Raw genomic sequence first — 19,006 nt, forward strand, 5'->3', positions numbered from 1 at the left:
AGAAAACAAGTACTCTTAACTAGCCCTGGCTATCCTGGAACTCATTCTGTAGACTAGGCTGTCCTTGAACTCGAAGATCACCTGCCTCTGCCTCCATCGGGTTGGGATTTAAGATGTGTGTCACTGTGCCCCTCTTGCCCCTAACCCTTTTTAAACAGTGTGGTTACTTTAAAACTAGTGATTGTGCTGTGTGTCCTCACGCCTTCTGTTATCTTGTCCTAATTCTTTTATATAAACATTCCCCAAAATGTTTACATTAGGTATGATGGTTTGTATATGCTCGGCCCAGGGAGTGGCACTATTAGAAGGTGTGGCCCTGTTAGAGTAGGTGTGTCACTGTGGGTGTGGGCTATAAGACCCTCATCCTAGCTGCCTGGAAGTCAAATAATCTGCTAGCAGTCTTTAGATGAAGATGTAGAACTCTCAGCTCCTCCTGTACCATGCCTGCCTGGATATTGCCATGTTCCTGCCTTGATGATAATGGACTGAACCTCTGAACCTGTAAGCCAGCCCAAGCCCCAATTAAATGTTGTCCTTAGAAGAGCTGCCTTAGTCATGATGTCTTTTCACAGCAGAAAAACCCTAAGACAGTAGGATTAGGTTAAAAATCAAAACTTCATAACTGTTGTGTCTCAGCAGTTGGTCAGAAATGTCCATCATTCATGCTGGGGACCTGCCAGAAAGCCTTCTCTATCACTGATTTGAGAAATAGGTCTTGCTGTCTTGAGACTTCACTTCAAGCGGCCTGCTGCCTCAGTGCACCCAGTTGCCACCTTCCATATGTACCTTTATATGTTCTCTGTTCCTTTTAGAAAACATGGAGTTGGTCCTCTGGTCACACATGCAGTTCTACAAGAAGGGTGTTGCTGTGGACCTCAAGGGGATGGGTACTGTTTAGAAAGGAACACTCCATAAAGGTTACCATGGTGAAATCGGAAGAGTCTACTGTGTCACCCAGCGTGCTGTTGACATTGTTGTAAACAAGCCATGTTACGGGCTAGATTGTGGCCAAGAAAATTGTTATGCAGATTGAGCCTATGAAAGCCCTCAGAGAGCTGAGATAGCTTCCAGAAATGGGTGAAAGAAAATGACCAGAGGCAGAAGGAAGGAAAGAGAAGATGCCTGGGTTCCGTGGCAGCACCAGCTGGGTCAGCCCAGGGCCAGGAGAAAAGCAGGCTCTGAAAACTGCTGGGAAGGTGCCCGATGGTGGAAGCCCTGTTCCCATGACCTAATGACTAAGAGATACAGAAGACATGTGCTCTAGACTATGCCTATAACTTTTCTTACTAAATAGAACTAGTTTGTTCTTTTCCCCCAAAAGGGGGCAAAAAACCTACTCATTGTAGGATGAAGAGTTAGAGTAGTTTTCTATCTTGGGGGAAGGGAAAATAGTTTAATATCTTGGGAGTTTGGGGGAATGGTGCATGTTGATTTATTTGACAAGTGTTTCAAAATTGTGTCTCATCAGCAGAGGTTTTAGTTTTTGGACGTAGCCTCATTTTAAAGCCTAGGCTAGCCCAGAGCCCTTTGAGATCTTCCTGCCTCAACCCCCTGAGTGCTGGATGATGGTTTGTGAGGTGCAATACCCTGGGTTGTAGGAAGGGACTCACAAATGTCCCCGCTAGAGGGAGGTGGGCTGGGGCTAGCAGGTGGTTCTTTGACAAGCTCTCCTGTGGATTGCAGTTGATCTCCAAGTGATCCGGCTGACAGGGATGAAAACGCCACAGAACGCCACAGGGATGCTGTGTACACAAAGCTCTGACCACTTAACGGATGGTGTTGTGGGGTTTCCACCCCAGTGTTAGTTAGGTCTATGGAGGACCTTGATGATTCAGTTTGTGCTCCCCTCCCTTCCCCCTTTATTTTGAAGCAGGATCTGAATATGTAGCCCAGGCTGTACTTGAATTGTTGGTCCTACTCATTCTGTTTCTCTCCTAAGTGCCAGGATTATGGGCATAGCCAGAATCCCTGATCTGCCCTCCTCCACTCTTTCTTCCTTCTCTCCAACATCTTCTCCACCCCCTTTCCTCATTTCCTTCTTTATAGCCGCTCTAATATTCATCAAAGGTTCAGTGTGGAGAACGTTCCCCTCACCTCCTGTAGTCAGACTCAGATTCATCTGAGACAATGGCGAGCCATGGAAAGTCTCTGGCCTCAGCTTTCCTAACTCTGAAAGGGGGACAGGTGCAGCTAACCCATGGAGTGCGGGCATCCATTGAGAAGCTGTGTTGAGGCCCTCAAGTGTGATGCTCTGCTCAGTGCTGGCGCCTTCCTTCCCTGCCAGTGTTTGTAATCATCTTGTGGCCTGTTGCCCAAGTGGATTTGTATTTCCAGGGCTCCCAAGATTTAGACTAAGCCATTTCGACATGTTCACATAGAGAATGTGCTAATAAAGTGTACTCCCCAGCCACCATCTTGAGCACACCTCACAAGTTCGTGACCTTGGATCAGAAAATGCTGTTCCCTCCACACAGAATTCCTTTCTAGTTTGTCCTTCTTCAGCCAGGAGCTCCTGTGAACTTGTGGGAGAAGGTGCTTCTGTGGCAGGCGTTTTCCTCTACCCCAGCTTGCTGTAGTTCATTTTATGTACTTGTTCATACGTCATCAGTTTACCCGCCACAGCTAATGACTGAGCGGGGTCCTACCTCAGAGAACCTTTGTACCTGCCTGCTGGTGCCTTTCCCCGGACAGCTCTCCAGACTGGCTTATGATTAATTAATCCTTCCCATGTTCATATCCATAGCATTCATGGGACATGGTGACTATGCATATGATCCCAGCTTGTGAGAGAGAGACAGAAACAGGAACATAGTTTGAGACCAGCCTGGGATACAGATTCAAATCCTTCCTCAAAATAAAATACAGATGCTGATAGAGAGAGAGAACAAGAAAGAGTTGAATTGCTTAACGGTTAAAGCTCTCCTTCCCTCCGAGGGCAAGGCATTTGGTGCGTATCCCTCAGTGTTTGCAGCAGGGCAGGGTCTGCCATCCACTTGGTACTGGCAGAGTGCATGTTGAATAAATGAGCTTTGTGTTTGTTGCTCTGCTGTTGCCCTTACACTGAGTTAGAATAATTTGCTTAAACATCTCACCTCCCCACTGACTGGGACTGTCGTAGGAGAGTGACTGAGTTGTTTCTCACAGTGTATGCTGTGTAGTGAATGTTTCCTGACTGTATCAGGAATCTAGGATTCCTATGTGTATGGTTGCAGGCACTCTGAAACGCCTGACCTTTGGAGCCAGGCAACTGTCCTGCAAATGTCCTTCTGACAAAGGCAACAGGCTGTGGTGGTTCTGATGGTTCCAAGGCTGGGCTCTACTGCTCTACACAGCTGCAGGGGACTTGCCTCATTTGTGACTGTTGCTGATCCTCTGAGGTGTAGGTGGGAAAGGGCACAGCACATCCAGTGTCCTAGAACAAGAATTGTACCTCAGAGTTAAGGCTTTAAAGCTTACTTCTTAAGGCCTGGAGAGATGGCTCAGCAGTTGAGAGCACTGGCTGCTCTTCCATAGGACCTGGCTTCAGTTTTTCTAGCACCCACACAAAAGTCTATATAACTTTGGTTCCACAGGATCTTATGCCTTCTTCTGGCCTCCGTGAGCAACCCTCAGGAATACATTTGGTACACAGACACGCATGTAGACAAAGCACTCTACACATGAAAATAAAATCTAAAAGACAAACAAAGCCAAAATCCGCAGACTTATATCCTAGCTGTTACCTCAAGTTATCTCCATGACGTGGTCCAAATTTTGATAGTGTCCCAGTCTCAGAGAAACCAGGAGGCACATTCTTTGCTTGCAACAGCTCAGCCTGTTGCCATGACACTTGGTGTTGGTAGCAGGAGTTTCCTGGAACTGCCTGAGACCATACTTCTGAAAACCCGGCCTTTGGTTGCAAGCCTAAGCATCCTGGTGTTCAGAATCCAAAACTACTCAAGAAACAGTGACAGAGCTCTTTGTCATTTCTCTGAGTTTATGGTAAGATTAGGAGAGGCAGGAACTTTGCTGAGCAAGTTCTCCATCCCTGAGATGGTGCCCACCTGTACCAGCTCTTGTTTCCACCAAGAATGTACAGTTTCTCACTATGCCTTTTGAGTGGTTGACACCAGTATTCTAGCCGCCCAGTTTACCTGATAATTTCCTGGGCTTTTATACTTCTGGTATGGAGCGTGTCAGTGGACAAGTTTCTTCTCTTTTCCTTTTTGTAGCCTTGCTCTTGTTCACAATTATTCCCTGTTCCCCTGGTTCCAAGAGTCTCTTGCACACTAAAACCTGCAGATGCTTGAGTCTCTTATATAAAGTGGTGTAGCATTTGTGACACTATAGATCTTCCATATACTTCCAGCTAGCTCAAGGTTCCTTATAATACTGACTGTAGTCGAAATGCTATATAAAGTACTATTATTTAGGGAATAATCACTCAAAAAGGCTGTACATGTTTAGTATGGACAATTTTGTTTTGTCTTGTCTTGCTACTATTTGTGCTGAGACAGTTTCACCACAGGGTACAAATGGTCCACCCATTCTTCCCACTATCTCTTCCTACCCAGAGCTGGGAGGTAAGGGTGGCCTTTTTGTTTTTTATCTTGTGTGTGTGTGTCTTAAATTTTAAAAGGTTATTTATATTTTCATTCATGTGCATGTCTGTCAGTGAGTATATGCCATGTGTGTTCACGGAGACCTCTGGTTCCCTGAACTGGAGTTATAAGCAGTTCTGGAAATCTGAGTTCTAGAAATCAGACTCAGATCTCCGAACTACTGAACCACCTTTCTAGCTCCTAAGACTATTTTTAAATCACACTGACAGGATTTTTGGATGTGGAAGGCTAGTGGTACTTAATATGTTATGAGTAAATACCAAATGATTTTGCGTGGCTGGAAGAAATCCATACCCCAGTGCCGCCCTCCTCCTTGCGTGGGAGAAAGGCAGGAAAAGACGGCTGTTGGAGTGGCGTGAGCCCAGACTGCTTTCTTCTTGCCTCACAAGTAGTGCTTTTCAAAGCACTTGGCGTCCCTGCTGCATGGATGTGTCACTGTGAGATGGCAACAGGCTTTGCTGGGAATGTGGGCTACTATTGTATCCGCCTTACGTAACCACGTGGAGTGGTGGAAATGGGTGAGCAGCCCAGAAGGTAGGCAGTGGCCAGCCCTGACTCTGCGGAGCCATGAGGGCTGCTCAGGTCCTCCAGAGGATGTGGATCCAGGCAGTTAAAAAGTTGGAGAGATGGAAAGGCCATGTGAGTCCTTTTTAAAGCTTCCCCCTTTCTTTCTCCTGCTTTCTCTGCCGGAGGGGAACAAGCCCTTCACACAGTGGCACAGTGACTCCTTTATCCTCCGATTTATTTGTGTCTTGGCAGCTTTCAGTAACAAATTGTGAGATTGCAGAATGTGGCTTGCGGTCAATGGTAGAATTTGAAATACTCGTCTTATTTTGAACAGACCTAGGTGAAATTGATAGCCAGTTTACTGGATTCACGAGTCAAAGGCTGCCGTTTCTCATGTGTCAGAAATCTCTGCAAAGCTTGGCTTCTTGGGTACAGGTTAACATACCACTTTGTGTGTATTAGAGAATTTTATGTTTCGGATCAAACACTTAACCTTATCCTGTAGAAGCCTGTATCCCTATGTGGGGGCTTCCACATCACAGGAGAGATTTCTCTCATTACTTTTAGCATACAGGGCAGTGTGGCATGGGTATTTGTTGTGTGCTCCTAACAAGCAGCTTGGGATGAATCTTCGTTCTCACTGGGAAGCAGATCTGGACACAGAGCTTAAACGTTGGCTGTTCAGAGTTGCTACAGGTAGTCAAGACTTAGTTATCTGCCTGTGGTTGTTTTTAAATATTTCCTTTTGTGTGCATTGGGAGGCGGAGTGCATGTGTGTGTAAAGGGGCTTGTGAGGCAGAGTACATGTGTGTGTATAGGGGCTTGTGTGTGGAGTCTAGGGTTCCTAGTGTGGACCCTCAGGAGCTGGTGTTTGAGACAGGGTCTCATAGAGCCGGGAACTTGCCACATCGGCTAGACCTGCTAGTTATCGGGTCCTTCTGTCTGCAGCTGCCCAGTGCTGGGGATTACTGGGTGATGTTTTCCCCTCAATTCTAGGGATTGAACGCAGGTCCCTATGGTTGTGCCACAAGCACTTTTACCAACCGAATTGTCTTCCCATGCTTAAAGGACAGTTATCTGTTTGGTCAAGGTTTTCCCAAGAAAATGAGCTCTGCAAAAGGCATACAAATAACAGACCGAGTAACTCCCTGACCCAGGTCAGGGCCATTCTTAAAATAACCTATACAAAGAGCTCCCTATCTGCAGTAGGTCACATAGTTCCAAACTTCTAGGAATGACTTGTTCTAGCAAGGAGGGTGGTACTGTTAATGTTCCTTCTGTGGAAAGTAAAGTCATTGGAGAAAAATCACAGAGTGCATATGGAAGCTGCTTTCTGGTGGAGGAAATCTTACCCCCTGAGGTTGACAAGGTGCCTGGGCCTGTTGATGGAGTCCAGATCTTTGCTGAGATTGGGATGGCAGATCCTTCTGTGACTTCCCTGATCAAAATTCAATTCCACCTTTATTTTTCTAATAAAGTTGATTTTAGCTTTTAAAAAAGAAGAGGTGCTGAGGTGTGAGGCTCCCCCACTTCCCCCACCTCACCTTCCTCTCTGTCTCTGTACCTGTCCACCGCTCACACTGCGCCTACCTTCCTTCTCCCAGTAGAAGCTGCTTATATGCGCCTTGTCCCCCGCAGAATTGAAACTGTATTAAAACATCAAGAGCCAGGTACTACCTTGGATGTTATTTCCTCAGCGAGAAGTTGAGCATCTCTTGGTGTCCCATGCCCCATGCCACCTTACTATTGGACTGACAAAATGATTGGTATCTACAAAATGCTTATTAAATATTGAATGTATGATGCATTCTCCCATCCTCACAAGATGTAAAACTCAGTCCCACCTCTGCCTCCCTCCCGGGCCACTTCATCTTGAGTATGTTACAGTCTTTTGTTTTTTTTTTCTTCTTTTGGGATAGATTCTCACTGTGAGGCCCCGGCAGGTCCGAAAATCACAGTTTCTGTCTCTGCCTCATGAGTGCTGTGATTAAAGTCATATGTGTGTTATGACCAGCCTACTGTCATTAATTAAAATAGAGAAACTGGGCTGGGAGTATAACTCAGGGTAACACGTGCTACATGTATGTGCACAAGACCTTGGGTTTGATCCCCAACATGGCGGAAGAAAAGAACACCCCACCCTGACGTAAAGAAACATCAAAACAAAGCAAAAAAAAAATTAATGGTTATGCTAAACAAACAGTTTGTGGTAGGGCATGTTTCATTGTTTCTCCCTCAGCCTTTGAGAATCTGTGGATCCATGTGAGTTCTAAACTTCAGAACCCTGCCAGCCCCACTACCCCTGCCTAGTCCCATGCACGCCGAGAGCCACGACTTTGCCTGCCCTACTGCACCTTCTCACCTCCATATCTTTTTGACCCTAGATGTAATATAAATTGTAGTTTTTTTAATCTTTGAGAATTCTGATCTCCTGGAGCCAGATGGCATGAGCCATGGGAATGTCCCAGAATTGAGCACACTGGGAGCGGGAGGGAGGAGCAAGAGGCACAAATACCTCTCAGTCTGAGTAATCAGTTAAGTCACCCAGCAGTTGGCTGTTTCATCTTCTGTGCAAACAGAATTGTGGCTTCCTAACCTCCTGCTTCCAGAGGGAGTGGGTTACCTGGTCAAGTGTTACCAGTTGGCATCACTGTCTCTGTGAACAGGGAGAAACTCCATAATATCTGGATATTTTCCAGTGCCTGTTCATCTATATGATTATCAGTGCAGGATTAGCTTCCCGAAGCTTCTGACTCTCGGTCCTCTGTGTGACACCTCTCAGTTTCAGGCCTTGTGCTGTGTTCTGAATAGTCTCTCTGCATCTGTTTATGGCTGCTGTCTTCTGCTGCTGATAGTATGCGGTTCTTTACATTTTTAAAAATTATGTTTCAGATTTCTTTGCTTGGTTCTTCTGATGGTCTGTTGATCATGGATAACTATACTTTCAATGATGTCTTCTAATTTCTTAAAACATGAATTGTTTTACATACTTTTGGGTTGTTATTGATGTTTCTAATACGGCCATTGATCCCATAGTTTGTTTCTTGTAACTTTCACTGTGTGTGTGTGTGTATATCTTGTAACTTTAACTGTGTGTGTGTACACATGCATGTGTGGTGTGTACATGCATGTGCACATGAGTGCAAGTGAACTGTGAACTCAGGTTTCTTACATATCTGAGAGTTCTGTGAAGCCTTTGTTTAAACATGTCCCTTGGAGAGGAGCCTTGCATTTCCCATGTGGTTACATTATCAGTGCCACTTGACATGTTTTAGGAAGATGTGCAGCCACTTTCTGAATAGGACACATTTCCAAACCTGAATTTCACAAGCCCATTGATAGGAATTCTCCAGAGTGATACCTTCTAGTTATTTTCACACTATTTCTGATCTAGGCAAGTGTCTCTGTGGTCCCTGTGTTTAAGTATTTTTCCTCTACTGTAGCCCCTCTGATCATCTGTTCCTTTAGATGTTGTACTTCTCTCTCTGTATCTGCCTGCTTCAGCTTGCTAACTTGTCTGTAACATTGTACTCTCTCGACATTTCTAGCTTTCTTAAGACTACATGTGTTTAATGGATTGTTTAGTCTTAAAGTAGCACCACTGTATTAAGGCTCTCCTTGGAACATCTCTTGGAGTTGTGTTAGCAGAGGAAGTCTCAGAGCTCTGTTGTGTACCAGCTAATAATGAGGAAAAGCCAGAAGATTCCCCAGTTCATTCAGTTTGACATCCTACTGAATACAAGGCCAAGGGTTTCTTTAGTTTGAGATGTTAAAAAAAAATTGTCAAAAGGTCATTTTTGACAGCAGAGAGAGAAATGGGAAGATATTTTTAAATGCAGTTAAAATTTTGTTACGTTTTATTTAAGGTAGGTGTGTATTTATGAATCCGTGATCACTGTGGTGCATATGGGGAGGTCAGAGGACAACTTTCAGGCCTTGGTTCTTGCTGGCCCCCAAATGAGATGTTATTAACACCTAATCGGAGTGGTTGTAAAACAACTCAGAACTTAATCTCTTTTTAAGGCTTCTCACTACGTCTTTCATATAATATCTTAGTAACAAGACTATCCTTTCCTAGAAGGTCTTGTATGATTATAAGCAGGGTAAGATTTTGAGCAAATGCCTGCTCTTTTTAGCACGTGGAGAGTGTGAGCTGGAGTCAGTTTCTGGCATTGGGGTGTTCAGTGTTCTCATGTTGCCTTTGCTGTCACACAGGGCCCAGGCATGGAGGAGGTGATATGGGAGCAGTACACCGTGACGCTGCAGAAGGTGAGTTCTGCGTGCTCCGTGTAGCCTCCGCTTGACTTGGTGTTGCCCAGTTCATGGATGTTGCTCACTTTTGCCTTTAGAGGTTTGTTTTTAGTTTCTCTGAGGTAGGCAGGGCATTGTTGGAACTGGCTGGCAAATATGCCTGAAGAATGACAACCAGGGTTGTCCTCTGAGTTCCACATGCACACCCATGTACCCTCCAGACACAGATACACACTGTATACACAATCTACTCCCTACACACACACACACACACACACACACACACACACAATGACGCACAACTCTACCCCCTACACACAGAATGACACAACTCTACCTCCCCCACAATGACACACAGCCTACCCCCATTCACATACATGACACATAACCCTACCCCCTATACACAAACACAATGACACACAACTCTACATACACAGTGACACAACTACATACACATACATACACACATACATATACAATGACACAACTCTACCCCCCCACATGCACACACACTGACACACAACTCTACTCCCTCCATACAAAAAACTTTCTGTTTACTCTTTGCTTGGGATTGAAAGTAGAACACTACCTATATTTTTGTTTTTTAAAATCACCTCACAGATGTTTCCTTTTATTTTATTTTTTTTAGAAACTTTTTATTGATCCTTTGTACAATTCATACTAATCACCCCTGTCCCACTCATCTCCCTGTCCCTCCATATCTGCCTTCCGCCCCTGCAGTGTCCCCCCCACAAAGAAAACAAACACAAAATCTCGCTGTGGAAGTTGCTGTGTGTCACAGTATGTCACACGGTAACTCTTTTGCTCAAACAGCTTTTCTTGCAGATGTTGATTGCAGTGAGTCACTGCTCTGGTTCGAGGCCTCTGGCTTCTGCTACACTATCAGTACTGATCCCCACTGGGACTCCTCTCAGATAGTCCTGTTGTTGCCCTGTGTTGTGGAGACCCTGCAGCTCTGGTTCTGGAGGATCAGATCGTTCGTGAGCTCCAGCAGTTCAGAGATGGGCTAGATATTGGGATGGGTGAGCTCAAAGCCCTGGTTCTGGGCCTGGGTGGTAACTAAGTTGGTTACCCTGACAACTCTTCCTACACCCATGCCATTGGGGGCCAGCTCTCCCATACTGCCCAGGCCACACCCTCAGGGCTGGTCCACCTGTCCCCTTCCCTGTGTCCCCCCAACCCCCAGGATCAGTTCTTCTGTGCTGCCCAGGATGTTTGCCTCTCACCACCCACTCTCCTGAGTGCTGCAGCCAGTGAGGGATAGGGCCAGCTCTGCACAGCCCTCAGATATCAGCATGGCCCTAGGCGGCAGTCCAGACCTTCGCCTTTGTTGGTAACAGACTCCTACTGCTGCAGGGCCACAGACCCAAACATGGCCTTTGGTGGGAGTTCACCATGGCCTCAGGTGGCATCGTCAGTTATTTACGTCACTATCCTTGACTCTCTAGTCCTGTCTTCCCAGTGCACACACAGTTCAGCTTCCCTTTCTCTTCCCTCTCACCACCGACTTCCTCATCTTAGTGGCACCCAGGCCTCTCTTGTCTGGGGATGTCTCAGAAATGCTATTCCCCTCCTGTGCCTTATGGCGCTAGGTGGGAGTCCTCTCCAGATGTTACACCCCCACCCTCCTTTTGGTTTTTCGAGATAGAGAGTTTCTCTGTGTAACAGCCCTGGCTGTCCTGGACTTGTTTGTTAACAAGGGTGGCCTTTGAACTCACAGAGATCTACCTGCTGTTATCTCTGCCTCCTGAGTGATGCCACTTCAACTGGCCCCAGAGGTTATCCTTTTTGATTAAATGAGGGAATACATGCAGCTTCTTTCATTCCATAGATGCTGCCATGTATTTGCTCTTAATACATACATGTTATTTCTAATTTTTTCTATCCTGATAGGTATTATTAGCCCACTCTGTGTGTTGTTTGCTTGTGCTGATTACTCTAGAACTGCAATCAGTCATGCCCTCATTCCCAAATACATGTGCATACACACACACACACACACACACACACACACACACACGGTCTCACACTCTAGGCAAGCCTGCTTCTGCCCTACCTCACAGGCAGTCAGCTTGTCTTTTACAGTCTGTATCTGAGCAACCTGCCCCAATCCTGGCAGCAAGCTGTGGGCATCAGTGTGCATTTCTGGGCTCCACAGAGATCATCCTGCTCCGAATCTAAGTTCTGTGACATTGTAGAAAGATGCTCAGTTCCTCAAAGGGAGAACTTTCCTTTGACTCTTAGAACTTCATCACTGGATCAGTGTCCATATTCCAGATCGGTTATTACAGATTCTTCAGTTGCCGTTTACCCGTTTAATTCCAGACATTTCTCTAATTCTCATCTGTGCCCTTTTTACCAGAGATCATGTTTCCCTTGAGATGTGGTCCACAGATTGCAAAAATAAGGGATCTGAGGCTTGGTTTAGAAGATGGAACTGCCTCTTTCTAAAACCAGGTCCCAGGTGTTGGTGTTGGCAAGTCCGAAGCCATAGAGAGAGAGGGTCCCTATTGTGGGGTTTAGCCTTTTAAACACCGAAGTAAGATTATACATTTCCTAGGTTCACTTGTATGCATTGCTGAATCAATTATGGATCATAAAACTTTATTTCCCATCTTGTTTGAACATTGGGAAGCATTTCGTGCTTTACTCTTTCTAAGATCACAATACTGGCTTTTTGTTTATTTATCTTATTAAATGTTTTAGTTGTGTATGTACTTTCGTACTCTCATGCCACGGCCCTTTGTGAGGTCTGAGGATATGTGGACGTGATTTATTTTCACCACGTGGGTCTCAGGGATTGAGTTTAGGTTGTTAGACTTGGTTGCAAGCTCCTTTGTCCACTAGAGTTTCTTCCCGTTGAGTCCCAGCTTCATAACAGCAGCTTTCTGTTTGGGTTTAGGTTTCATTTTTAAAGTCAGTGAGGTTCTTTTAACTCTAATTTAAAATATAATTGCCGTCTCTTCTAACTTGAATGTAAAGATATGCCATAGCGCTGTTGCTTGTTTTTTGACAAGGGGTCTCATGTAGACCTGGCCAGACTCCAGTACACCATGTAATCATGGCGAACCTTGGATTCCTGATTCTGTTTCCTCCACCTCCCAAGTACTGGAATTACAGGCATGGGCACATTCATCTGAAGATAGAGTTTAAAAATACATTTTCACACAGAATCAATTTTTATTGAGGTCGTTCCAGCTCAGATCAAACGATGCTGTGAATGGATCTGCCTGGCATTAAAACAGCACATCCCTGTTTAGACAAAAGACTGCCTTTTGCGCTAATATCAGCCTGGGGTGTCAATCTTTTCTGCCTTCCACAAGGCTGCTCCCTTAGATAAGCAGGTTCCCTTTAGGAACCTGTCAGCCGACCACAGCGTGCGGCTTTATTTTGTTTTTCATTTGTTTCTGTAAGCCCATCTGTTCCTGAGCTGTCTCTGGTTATTGATTTGACCTTTATTTTATTGAGTGCTTGTAATAAATCCTGAAAGCCACTTATGGAAGGATTTTTTTTTCATACAGTTTTCTTTTTCTTCTTCTAATTCTAATGAACAGGATTCTAAAAGAGGATTTGGAATTGCAGTGTCGGGAGGCAGAGACAACCCCCACTTTGAAAATGGGGAGACGTCAATCGTCATTTCAGATGTGCTCCCAGGTGGACCTGCTGATGGCTTGCTTCAGTAAGTGTCCTCAAGCTCACCTCGCCCCCAGCCCTACACTCGGACACTTGATGGGGGTGTTCTGATGGTTGTGCTCATTTATGTTTGAAGTCTTTGAGTGAGAATCAGGATCACAGCTAATACATTATGCCTTAACAGTCACTTAACTTTGGGGAACATCTAGACTTGGAAGAGGGAAATCCTGTGTGTGGAACCTCCTGCTTCCCATAGGGAGGCAGTGAGAACCATCACTTGGGGGTTTGGAACCTCGTAAATGTTCTGTTTCCTTCCCCCCACCCCCCTTACTTTGTTGACATTGTCTGTAGCCCAGGCTAGTCTCCCAATTCTCTACATGGATGACTTTGAATTCTAGGTCTTTTGCCTCTGCTTCCCATGTGCTGGGCTTACACCACCACACACCATTTATACAGTTCTGGGGACTGGACCCAGGGCTTCTTGGGTGCTAGACAAACATACCAATTGAGCTACAGTCTCAGACTTTGGGAACCATTTCTGTATGGGTAGCTTATATTACCATACTTAAGAAAATAATTTAAGAGAAGCACTTATCTATTTTGACTCCTCTTCTCAGAGAGTTTAACCTGTTGTGAAAGGAGAATGTTCTAGAACAGTGCAGCTAATGACATGGTGGCTGGGCAGCAGAGAACAGGAAACACAGAGACAATACCTGCCCTTCCTGTCTTTCTTCTTTATTTCCTCAAGCACATAGGATGGGGGTCACCCATATCAGGGTGGGTCTAGCACCCCTTCATTCTCTTGAAAACATCCCCACACACTAAGAGAGAGCTTTACTAACCTTCTGGGTGCTTTTCAATCCAACCTAGTTGTCAGAATTGCCCACCTCAGTTCCCACAATTCTCAGTGGGAATTGAGTTTTTATACATGTCTTAGTAGATATTATTTCAGAATTTAATGAACATGGCTAGGAATGTACCTCAGTAGTAGAGCACTTAGTCTTGGGTTAATCTTTAGCAGAATTCCCCCAAATAAAAACCTGACTAATATCCCCCCCCAACAGATTTTAATAGGAAATTTCATGATAGTTAAACCCAAGTTATCTGTCAGCCTTCTGAAGAGATAACCTACTTTAAAAGATAGATTCTGAATCCTATCAGGAAAGAGTTTAAAGCCGGTTTCTGTGGCTTCATCAGCCAGATCATTCAAAAGTTGAATTTGTGTGAGATTTAGGATCTCTGTGTTCCTATCCTATTAGTTGATAGTCTTATCAAAATTAGTCTCTTATTTAGAGTAATATGAAATTTTAAGATAACATTGGATGAGCCTGAGTAATAAATAAGATTCTGTGATTTTTTTTTTTTTTTAAAGTTTCTTTGAGAATCTTGAGGCAAAGAAGCCAGGCCTGATTGTACTCATTTGTAATCAACATATTCAGGAAATGGAGCCAGACACAGAATGATTAGTTACAGTCATGGCTGGCAAAACAGTGAATTAAAAGCCAGCTTGGCCTACATGAGACCCTTTCTCTAAATAGTAAAAGAATCTGAGGCAAGCTTTTGACCTCTTTCCCTGCCAACATTACACAGATGGATGTGTACCTATTTCAGAGCTTACAAGAAGGCTTTTGCAGCACCTAGGACTGTCACTCAATTCCTATTGCTGTCCAGGCTGATTCAGGCTTTCTGGAGTGACCCCATGGTCTGGATAGGACAGGCCTTTTACACAAACACGGTGGTTCTTAATAAGCATCCAGAAGTAGACCACGTGGCTTCTGGTTTCTTGAGCATGTAGCCTCCGGTTTCTTACCTCTGAAGAGCTCAGACCAAGTTGGCCTGACTTGTAAGCCATTGCACCCTCAGTCCCTTACTTAATAAGCTTCTCGGGCTCATCTGCTGCTTTTGTTCTCTCCCCAGGGTTCAGGATGACTGATGCTTGTTTTTTGTTCACAGAGAAAACGACAGGGTGGTCATGGTCAACGGCACTCCCATGGAGGATGTGCTCCATTCATTTGCCGTTCAGCAGCTTAGGAAAAGTGGGAAAGTTGCAGCCATCGTAAGTCTTGGGAGGGCACTCAGTGTGGTATATGCATGCAAGCCAACAACCTTACACATAAACTGTAAATAAATTTAAAAATCGTCAAAAAAATTTTTTTTTAGTTTATCAGAACATAAAGGGGCTGAAGAGGTGGTTCTGTGACTAAGAGTCCATATCGTTCTTGCAGAGGATCTGAATTTAACTCTAGAACATTTGTTTTCTGTGCCCAAAGAAGACAACCATTTGCTTCTGAGCATTTGGACAGAGTTATATGACCTAGGGCCAGCATACTTGCAGCTTTGATGGTTTTCTAGGTTGGTGTTACAGATGTGGTGGAGCTGTGTCCAGGTTAACCTGTTGAGGAAGGTTGCAAGCATCCTACCTAATGACTACTAAGGCATCTCCTAAGAATAGGGCCATCCCAACAACAAACCCAAGAACACCAGTAGCTGTGCAGTACCATCTGATGCCCACTCCACAGCTCAGCATGGCTTAGACATGTCTTCTCAGGTCCACGGTACCTACGGTCCTTTTTAGTCTAGAAGGGTACCTTCCCCCTCACCCCTCTCTTCCTGTAACACGCTCAGGAATGTCAGCAATTATATACAGAATATCTCATTTCCTGGCTGTTCACTTGACATCCATGAACTGACCAGAGCCTTTGGGGCTTTGCTTTCTTGGTCAGAAGTGGATTTGGAGGTTTTCAAAAGCAGTGTATTCACATCTGCAGTCGTTTTTCTCTTATTCTAACGTAGTGAGGTTTACTGTCCTTGGATCCGTGCAAGGGTTTGGAGGATCGACAGGGATATAGATGTTTAAGGGATCTAAGTTTTTTTTTTTTCTTGTTTGTTTTGTTTTTGTATGACTCCCACCCCCACCCTCCTCACACACACTGAGACTAGAGAGGGACAATTTTGTTAAAACAGGCCCACTGCCTACCCAGGTGTCTCTGTACTGTCCTGCATCATCTACTCTGTTTGTCTGAATAGGTGGTCAAGAGGCCCCGGAAGGTTCAGGTGGCCCCGCTGCAGGGCAGCCCCCCTCTCAGTCATGATGACCGAGGTTTTGAAGTGATTGATGAATTTGATGGCAGAAGTTTCCGCAGCGGCTACAGTGAGAGGAGCCGGCACAGCAGCCATGATATGCTCAGTCACAGCTGGGACGACAGCAGGGAGAGGGGGCGAGCTCATCAGCGCACACAGAGCCGGGAGCGGGAGCGCAGCCGTGGCCGGAGTCTCGAACGTGGCCTGGACCACGAAGACTATGGGCGCAGCCGCGAGCGCAGCCGTGGCCGGAGCCTGGAGCGCGGTCTGGACCATGACACTGTGTCCCGGGACCACAGCCGTGGCCGTAGCATCGACAGGGACTACGACCGAGACTATGAGCGCTCCTATCATCAAACCTATGACCCTGACTACGAAGGTGGCTACAGCCCATCATATGACCGTAGAGCCCATCCAGAGACCCGCTATGAACGGAGCCGCAGCCGAGAACACCTACGTTCCCGAAGCCCCAGCCCCGAGTCTAGGTCCCGGCAGGAACACAAGGGCCAACATGATCCCGACAGGCCCATCGGGGTCCTTCTGACGAAAAGCAAAGCAAATGAAGGTAGGCACACATGATGTGGGGATGCAAGCAGTACCTGGCCAGGGTCACCTGGCGCTCAGCTGGCACCTGCCAGTGTTCAGTATCAACCTGAACTGGCCAGCACCCATGGGCTCATTTATTTATCATTGCTATAAGGGAGTCAGAGACGCAGAAGGGTCCCTTGATCAGGACGCAGTTGTCTCAGTGGCAAGGCCAGTTCTTAAGAGAGGTTCTCCTCCATACATGTTTGTAAAGGTAAGTTTTATTCACCCAGGTGATTTTGATTACTGCCTCCATATGTTAACCTAGGCCTAGTGCTGGAAGCGTCTAGCCTCTGTACAATCTAATCTAGGCCTAGAATATTTTCAGCCTCTGAGACTTACTGCTGAATAAGCTTACCCTTTCTAGTTCATTTTGAACTCTGGCTGGCTGGTTCAACTCAGTTGTTCTGGCTCAAACTCCTCTCCAACCTGACTGATTTGATCTGGCTTCTCTTAAATTTCTCACTGAATTGTTCTGCTTGGCCTCATACCAACTTCGGCAATCTGTTCTAATCTTCTGGCTCCTTCTCATTCTCTGGCTCTTTCTGTCTTCACCTGTGTCTAGCTTGTTCTCTCTGCAACCTGTCTCTGTAAAACTCTCCTAGGCAGAGAAAACTGCCTTTCTTTTTCCTCTCTCTGCACTGCCCCTTAAGTATTTTCCCTTTTCTCTCTCTTTTCATGAGAGTTGGGCATATCCTATTCTGTCAAAATTTTCTCTGATTCATCACTTTGTCTGCCTCTCAATTAGACACCACTTTCAAACACGGGTGCTTCCTTCTGCAAGCTAACTTTACCTTCATTGTTTAGGATTAGAGGTGTGTGCTAAGAGCTGAGCTACACCATAGCCAGAAACAGGGCTTTTCAGCAAATAATGCAATCTTGGGGTTTACACTGTGATCAAACATCTTACAACACTTGCTAACTAAGTGAGAATTCTGAGTCTCCCACCAGCCCCCCGGAACCAGGAACTATGGGGTCTGGTGTGTGAACAGGCTTTTCTGGTGAGCCTGGTACGACTCTGTGTGGGAAAACAAGGCCAAAGCTTATCTTGATGGTATTCTGTTCTAGGTTGGGGGTAGTGTTAAGTAAACAGTCTTTTTCTTAATCCCCCTAAGAACCTGGGTGGTAGGAGACCTCATTCCTGTGTTACAGGTCAGGGGTTTCAGTATGTGTGTGGAAGCTGGCTCTGGCTTAGTCGGCTTCCCCCACACTGCATTCCTGGAGTCGTGGGCACAGTTAATCCCATCCAGGATTCATTAAATTCTGTGCAGTGAAGCTGTTGGTGCTGTTTGTATAGAGGAGGATTGTGAAGCAGACCAAGTGGGGAAGCTGGAACTCACCCTTAGCTGATCCGAAGCAAGGCGATGGACAGGAGTTGAGCCGTTTCCAATCTTGGGTCTTCCTACTTTTCAACTGTCTTATAATATAACCCTTGTCTCATTGATTCTATTACTAGTCAAAGAAGAAAAAGGCAAAGAACCTCTGACAATACAAAGTGGAAGATTCGTTCTTCTTTAGCTCGGGATTGGCATTGTGTAGTCGTAGATTTTAGACAAAAAGAGTCTGTTTTCTAAGTTTTCCCTACTTAAATAACTGGAGTGATGCAAGGTCAGTAATGGGGTACCAGGATCGTGAGGTGGGGTTATAAGCCAAGATTGTGCCATTGCTGAGGAGAGGAACATCCTAGTCAGCAACTTTGGGGACATGAAGATCTCACCGAATGTTTATAGCTATTAGTGAAGAGGTCCCCAAGCCCTTCAGTGGTCTCCAAGCCAGATCCAGATCAAAAGGTGGAGTACAGACAAGTTTTGAGGGAGAGCATCTGGCAGGAGACCTTCCAAGAAGTCTGACCCATTCTGAGGGACATCGCTTTTGAAACCTTTCCTTCTCATTTCCTGTTCCTCCTGTGCTGCTGTCATAGGAATAACCATATCATGCATTACAGAGACACCTTGTATGAGTCAGGGCTCTCTAAAGGATCAGAACCAATAGAATGAGCTTGTGTGTGACTGTGTCTTTGTCTGTGTGTATTATACATGTGTATGTAAAGGGATTCATTAGAGTGGTCACGGCCTGTGTCCTGATAGTCTTAACAATGATAGGCTCATGAAAGTCACAGAACCAAGCATCTGGCAGCTGTACAGTTCATGAGACTAGATGTCCTATCTCGGCAGTCACGATCTGCTAGACTCTGGGAGGTATTTAGTCTACACTGGAATCGGGCTGTACCAACAGGGGAAAATGAGCTTGCCAGGGGAAGCGAAAACAAGCAGACACAGAGGCAAGGCTTCCTTCTTCTGCCTTATTATGTGATGTAGCTTCCTAGA

The 19,006-nt window shown here is 45.5% G+C and overlaps 1 protein-coding gene across 4 annotated transcripts in view; it reads left to right on the forward strand.

The window, feature by feature from the left end:
* The window catches only part of Tjp2 (tight junction protein 2), a 124,093-nt gene that overhangs the window by 71,718 nt on the left and 33,369 nt on the right, over positions 1 to 19,006 (forward strand). For all 4 annotated transcript variants that reach the window (XM_028763974.1, XM_028763975.1, XM_028763972.1 and 1 more), the window contains 4 exons: positions 9,324 to 9,377; positions 12,935 to 13,059; positions 14,967 to 15,069; positions 16,041 to 16,659. In XM_028763974.1, coding sequence (XP_028619807.1) covers positions 9,333 to 9,377; positions 12,935 to 13,059; positions 14,967 to 15,069; positions 16,041 to 16,659 — 892 coding nt within the window. In that variant the 5' untranslated portion in view covers positions 9,324 to 9,332. The remainder of the gene's footprint in view (positions 1 to 9,323; positions 9,378 to 12,934; positions 13,060 to 14,966; positions 15,070 to 16,040; positions 16,660 to 19,006) is intronic.

Source organism: Grammomys surdaster, unplaced genomic scaffold (assembly GCF_004785775.1).
Source record: "Grammomys surdaster isolate TR1022 unplaced genomic scaffold, NIH_TR_1.0 141, whole genome shotgun sequence".
NCBI lineage: Eukaryota > Metazoa > Chordata > Mammalia > Rodentia > Muridae > Grammomys > Grammomys surdaster.